The sequence below is a fragment of the Chinchilla lanigera genome, unplaced genomic scaffold (genome assembly GCF_000276665.1).
Source record: "Chinchilla lanigera isolate Chin_1 unplaced genomic scaffold, ChiLan1.0 scaffold00007, whole genome shotgun sequence".
Taxonomy (NCBI): Eukaryota; Metazoa; Chordata; class Mammalia; order Rodentia; family Chinchillidae; genus Chinchilla; species Chinchilla lanigera.
Window position 1 is genome coordinate 2673555 of NW_004955408.1, and position 6374 is coordinate 2679928.

The window sequence follows — 6374 nt, forward strand, 5'->3', positions numbered from 1 at the left end:
AAAAGGCTTGTAGCCCGGAGGGAATACAGGGGACAGAAAGAAGGCAGGCTCGCCGCCATCTCTGGCCTGCCCGCCAGGGCCTCTCCTCTGCGATGCCCCCTGCCACACTGCCTGGCCTTGGAATCAGCCCACTATGGACTGAAACCTCTGTGAACTGTGATTTGAAATAAAGCTCTCCTCCCTCACCTTGTGGGTGTCGGTTACTCGGTTTCAGCAACAAGTAACTAAGACAAGGGGTTAGAGAGAGCTCAAAGGCAGTGGTTAGTAAGAGCTAAGCCCCGGGTTCAATCCCCAGCATCGGCAAAAACAAGGGAAGCAACCTCCAAACTTGGGAACCCACCTTCCTGCAATCCCACAAATACGTTTCTTCAAATGATAAATCAACTCAGAGACTGTAAACCATGCAATGATGTCTTTTATTACATACAGGTTTTTATAATAATTTCTTCAATCTCGCCATACACAGGCAAAAGTAAATGTACTGTTTAACATGCTGGAACCTGCAAACTTAATCACTGCCTAAAGAAGGGCAAGTTATCCCCAAAGCGTGCCTAACCGGGAGGCCAATGCATCTGCCGCCCGCCAAGAACATGGAGGTGAACGTGATAGACAGACTGCCCCCCGTCGGCGCCTTCGTTTACCACCATTCGATAACCTTTACTCAGGCCTAGGTCCGCGGCACATTTCTTGCCGACAATCATTAAATGTCCAAGAAGCTGGAAGAGAAAAACAGTTTCTTCAGCACAGGCAATTTACAACTGCTTGCTATTAATAACAAACGGTCAATTTGAAATATCGAAGTAAAAAACTGTCAAGCGAAACACTACCTTGGGCAAGTATTTGGAAATTCTCTTATTCCCAGTGATTTATAATTACAATCTCATTAAATGAAGTATTTAACCCGTTACTAGTTTCTACCTTGCTCACTTTTTTTGTGTGTGTTTTTAAAACAAGGTCTTGCTATGCAGTTCAGGCTGGCCTTGAGCTCACTTTGCAGCCCAGGCTGGTCTCGAACTCACAATGGTCCTCCTGCCTCAGCCTCCTGAGTGCTGGGATTACAGGCCCTGCTACTTTGCTCACCTTTTTTTTTTTTTTTTTTGAGACCACATCTCACTATGTTGTGCAGGCTGACCTTGAGCTCACTATGTAGACCAGGCTGGCCTTGAATTTCAAGTGATCCTCCTGCTTCAGCCTCCCAAGTGCCAGGATTATAGGTGTGTACCATCATGACCAGCTTCACTCTCTTTCTTGAGAGGGCCTCACTATGTTTTAAAAGTTGGCCACAGGGCCGGTGATTTAGTTCAGCAGCACAGTGCCTGCCTAGCAAGAGTGAGGTCCTGAGTTCAATTCTGGATACCAAAAAAAAAAAAAGCTGGCCTTGAACTTGCTACTTATAGCCCAAGATGGCTTCCACCTCACAAGCCCCCTGCCTCTGCGCTGGGATTACAGGTGTGTGTGCTACCTTACCCCACTAACATTACTAATTCCAATAAAAGAGTCAGGTGTAAAATCTGCTCCATTAAAACTCTTTTAGCTGAATATCATGGTGTACGCCTATAATCCTAGCAACTGGGAGCCTGAGGCAGAAGACCTCAAGTTCAAGGCAGCTTAGGCAACTTAAAAAGAGGCAAGTTAAAACGAGGGCTTAGGGGCTGGGGATTTAGCTCAGGGCAAAAGCGCCTGCCTGGCAAGCACAAGGTCGTGAGTTCGGTTCCCGGTACCAGAAAAAAACAAAAAAAAACGAGGACTAGATACAGCTAAGCAGGAGAGAGCACCTGGGTTTGATCCCCAGTACGGCTAAATCGATAAATAACTTAATTAAACGTTAAAAGGGCTGCAGATATAGCATTAGAGCCCTTGTGTAGCACAGCTGAGGCCCTGGATTTGATCCCCAGTACCACACACACACCCACACCCGCACACACCCCTCCACATGCACAGTTTAATCAGGATGGGAACCCTGATAAATGCTGAAGTTTGATGGCAAATATCGGAGCAGTTGGTATACTTATCTTCCCTTCTCTGAATGTTTGAAATTTTCCATAATAAAAAGTTACAGAAACAAAGTCCTTCCTTTCCTCACTGACTGAGAAAAGGAGTGTCACCTTGAAGTTTTGCATGTGTTACGGCCTATTTCTGAACTCTATTTTGTTCTAAAGTCCCACTACCCTGAAGTTGCTACTACTGTTTTACTTCTGCAGCTGTAAAATGAGAGTGCTAGGCTAAATCTCGAGCTTGTTCTTCAAGGTTTTTGACTACTGTTGAACTTTTGTACTTTCCACAAATATTCTGGAGTCAACTTGTCAAGATCTAAAGTTTTGAATATAAAACAGACTTTCTGTTTTGCTCATTACCCCCAAGTGCCAGTTACAAGGGCATGGGCTCCTCAAGTCCTGGGTCAGGCACCTCATTACAGCTCGCTCTTTCTCTCTCTCTTTTTTTTTGGTCTTTTTGAGACAAGGTCTCACTATGCAGTTCAGGCTGGCCTTCAACTCACTTTGTAGCCCAGGCTGGCCACAAACTCACAACGATCCTCCTGCCTCAGCCTCCCCAGGGCTGGGATTACAGGCGTGCGCCACCACGCCCCGCCACATTAACTCTTAACAGGCAGCCTTGGTTCCTCTCTCAGGCCATGTAACTTCAAAGAGTTAATGCAGCCATGGAACTGTATTAGCTAAGGTGTCTGTATGAAAGACTGGCCAGACTAAAGGTTAAGTGTCCGTGACTGCATCTAGCGTACTAGACACCACACAGAACAAGCAGAAAACCAGAAGGAAGGGTATAGGCAACACTCACTCAATGACAAATTAAAAGAGAAATAGAAATAAAGTTCACTGGATTGAGATGAGTATATGATGAACACTGGAGATACTGAACATGTAACGAAGCAATTTAAAATCAAGAGGCCTCCAGCTGACTTGAACAAATCCCATTCCCTTACTTTTCCTACTTAATACTGGTATTTTAATAAAACACAGACTTCTGCACCAATAAATTAATTCATAATGAAAACTCAGATTACCACAGAACAGATTGAAGAATAAACGTTTAGAGCACTTCTCAGCCTTCTAAATGTTTGTTCCCTAAAGCTGAGATGACTTGCTTATATGTAAGATTTGGGGCTCTTTCCAGCTTTGACAGTTTTCTGGCTTAGAAGACAACAGAAAGTTACAGCCTTAATTCCTTTCATTTATGGAGAAGTCAGCATTCTACAGCTCTGTTCCAGAAGACACTTCCATGAAGTTCTATAAACGACGGAATAATGAGGATTAAAACAGCCTGACAAACTCCGGCACTGACTAAGGTTTCCTCTGGAAAACCAGTTGCTCTATAGAAAACCCTGGTCTAGGTAAACAGATACCATAAATCCTCATGGAAAGAACAATTTACATACAGATAAGATGGTGAAAATCTAGATACATATTTTAATTTCTTTTTTTTAAGAGTTAGGGTCTTGCTCTGTATCCAGGCTTGCCTGCAACTCCGTGTATAGCTCAAGCTAACCTTGAACTTACCATCCTCCTGTTTCAGCCTCCCAAGTGCTGAGCTTACAGGCACACACCACTAAGCCAAAATTTACATACATATTTTTAGATTTTAAAAAATCTTTCAATGAGATATAATTTTGCCTTCTTAAAGAGTTTACTTAAAATAATTCATCTTGTGGCCAGGTGTGGTAGTGCACGCCTGTAATCTCAAGTCAGAAAGCTGAGGAAAGAAATTCAGAAGTTCAAGGCCAGCCTGGGCAATTTGGCTGGGGAGACCTTACATCAAAATAAAATAAAAAATGACTGAGGATATTATTTAGTGCTCTCTGGATTCAATCCCCTGCCCTGTCCCATCCCTGCAACATTTTCTTTTTCTTTTTGGTACCGGGAATCAAACTTGAGACCTTGTACGATCCTCCTGCCTCAGCCTCCCGAGTGCTGGGATTACAGACATGCACCACCATGCCTGGCCTGTGCAATATTTTCTTGACGAATGACTTAGGATTCAACTATAAAAATTACAAATTAATTACAATATTATATAGTCCTACCCAATAGGGTCTGAGATATTAAAACTTATCTGACCAGTGATTCTAGGAATGTTGTGCTTTTCAAGTTATACCTTAATTTTACACGTTTCCTAATTCTTTCTACAGAGTTAAGTAATTGATTACACCCCTCTTTCTAGGCTGCTGTCTCTAATCCAAGTCAGCAAACTCTGTCTGCGAGGGCCCAAACAGTAAATATGGCAAGCTCATGGGCCACAATGGCGTCTAACGAAACGACAACTCATTTCTGTCTTTGTGGTACAGAAACAGCCATGGACAACAAATCAGAGTATTGTGTTCCAATGAAACTTTATAAAACCGGGCAGCCAGCCAAATTTGGACTAGATTCCCAGATTCCCAGTCCCAGCTGAATTTGCAAATTTAGTAACCACACTTTTTAGACACATGAGGCACGTGTATTCATAACTGAGACTGAAGACTGACTTTATGGTATCCATTTTAGGTGGACATGATTTACTTGATTTGACTTTCATATGACTGACTTTCTTTTCAGTATACGCATAGGGTGCTCTTACACAAACTATTCTTTAGTCTCTCCATCACGAGCATTTCAGCCATAATTTAAATATTCTCCCCTTACACGTTTTTCATTTCAATCACACAGCACACCAATTCTTGGTCTTACAACATGCAGTCAAAATGCCTATCATTTTTGAATATATTTTGTCAAAATCAAACCATACTAGGAATTATCCTAAAGGTCGCTCCGTTTTTCCTTAGAAAGGCCCTTAGGAAGAAGAAAAGCGGTACCACAGCATCTAATTTCCCAATTTAACAAGCAATAAAATAAGCCACGTCGGACAGGTACTTACACTTTCATCATCATCTTCCGCTACAGAGATCTGGGCGATATGTTTCTTAGGGATCACCAGAAAGTGTGTGGGCGCCTGAGGGGAAATGTCATGGAAAGCAAGGCACTGCAGAAAGAGAAAATAAAGCCCAGGTGTTAGTTTTCAGCTGGTAGCTACACTTACTCTTCCAAGGAGTATCCCCTGAGCCCTAATCACACAGGCCGCACTGTGCTACACGCTAGAAAAACGGAAGGGTGCAGAAGAGAATCAGGGAAAGACCCACTGCATCTGCTAGGTCGAATTTTCATTACACCATGCTCCTTTTTTTGGGTAGTGGGACTCAAACTCAGGACCTTGCCTTTGCCAGGCAGGCACTCCCTGAACTGTATCTCAGGCCAGTAAGACTGACTTTAAATAAACGGATGGAACTGCTAAAAGTCATGCATGTTAATGAGAGGGTGAAACGGCCGAGAATCACGGAAGGACGTGACTTAGGCTGGTCAGGGACCCCCGCTCTGAGGCGGCCACACTACGCTGTGGTGCTGCCCTTCCCTCTACCGAGGGTCCCCTGACCCTTCAATCCCGACTTCCGGCTAACACAAAATGCGGTCCAGTCCTCCCCGTGAAATGCTACTCCTTCTCCCTTCCCCGCACACACACAACTTCTGAAGAAACCCGACGCCCTTTCCGCAGGTCAGAGTCCCGATTGTGCAACTTCCTGCTTTTTTTCCTTTGCAGGTAGTGATCAGTTTTGTAAGCACAGGCGAGGTATGTGATACCTGATTAACACTTATTTTCCCACCTCCCCCAACTACTTTAGAAATATATCCGTTTCCGTTTGTAGAACTGAAGGCCGCAGGCGGCACGCAGACAAATCAGCGGGCACAGCAGCAGCGCCCGCAGGCACACCCGCCGGATGCGCGTCTCCCGCTCGCCCTGCGGGCGAAGCTGTCCGTAAAACCGTCCCTGCGCGCTGCTCCCAGGAGGGCTTCACTCGATGTTGCCGACAAAACGCTGCGTCATTTAGACCGCCCCGGGCCGCTACACTGGGGTCCGGAGGTCATCGCTCCACCGATCATTTATAAAAAGCAACCGCAAATTTTTCAAAAGCAAATAGGCTTTTTCTAAAACAAAATTTCCTCCTGGGCCTGGGATGTAGCTCAGCAGCACAGCGCTGAGCTGCCTGGCAAGTGCAAGGTCCTGAGTTCAATTCCCGATACCCCAAAAGAATTTTTTAAAATTTCCTCCTAATTAACGACAAACGCAGAATTTTAAATAAAAGTCACTCGATGGGGGGGTGGGGAGGGAAGCCCGGCGTGGTGCGCACGCCTGTAATCCCAGCCCTCGGGAGGCTGAGGCGGGAGGACCGTTGCGAGTTCGAGACCAGCCTGCGCTGCGCAGCGAGCCCCTGTCTTAGACAACACTTCGAATCCCAAATCCGGGGGCCGGCGGCACTCCACGCTGCGTTCGGGAGGCGCTTACGATAAACTCCCACCCTCCCGCCCCGCGGCCCCGAGGCCAAGCCC

The 6374-nt window shown here is 45.4% G+C and overlaps 1 protein-coding gene across 1 annotated transcript; it reads right to left on the reverse strand.

Annotated features, from left to right (window-relative positions):
• Window positions 1-395: 395 nt before the first annotated feature.
• Window positions 396-4974, reverse strand: Hint1 (histidine triad nucleotide binding protein 1; the record flags this gene model as incomplete). Its single annotated transcript, XM_005376066.2, is given in 2 exon segments — window positions 396-716; window positions 4870-4974. Coding segments are annotated over 2 exon segments (270 nt in total), but the record flags the coding sequence as incomplete, so codon positions are not given.
• Window positions 4975-6374: the final 1400 nt, after the last annotated feature.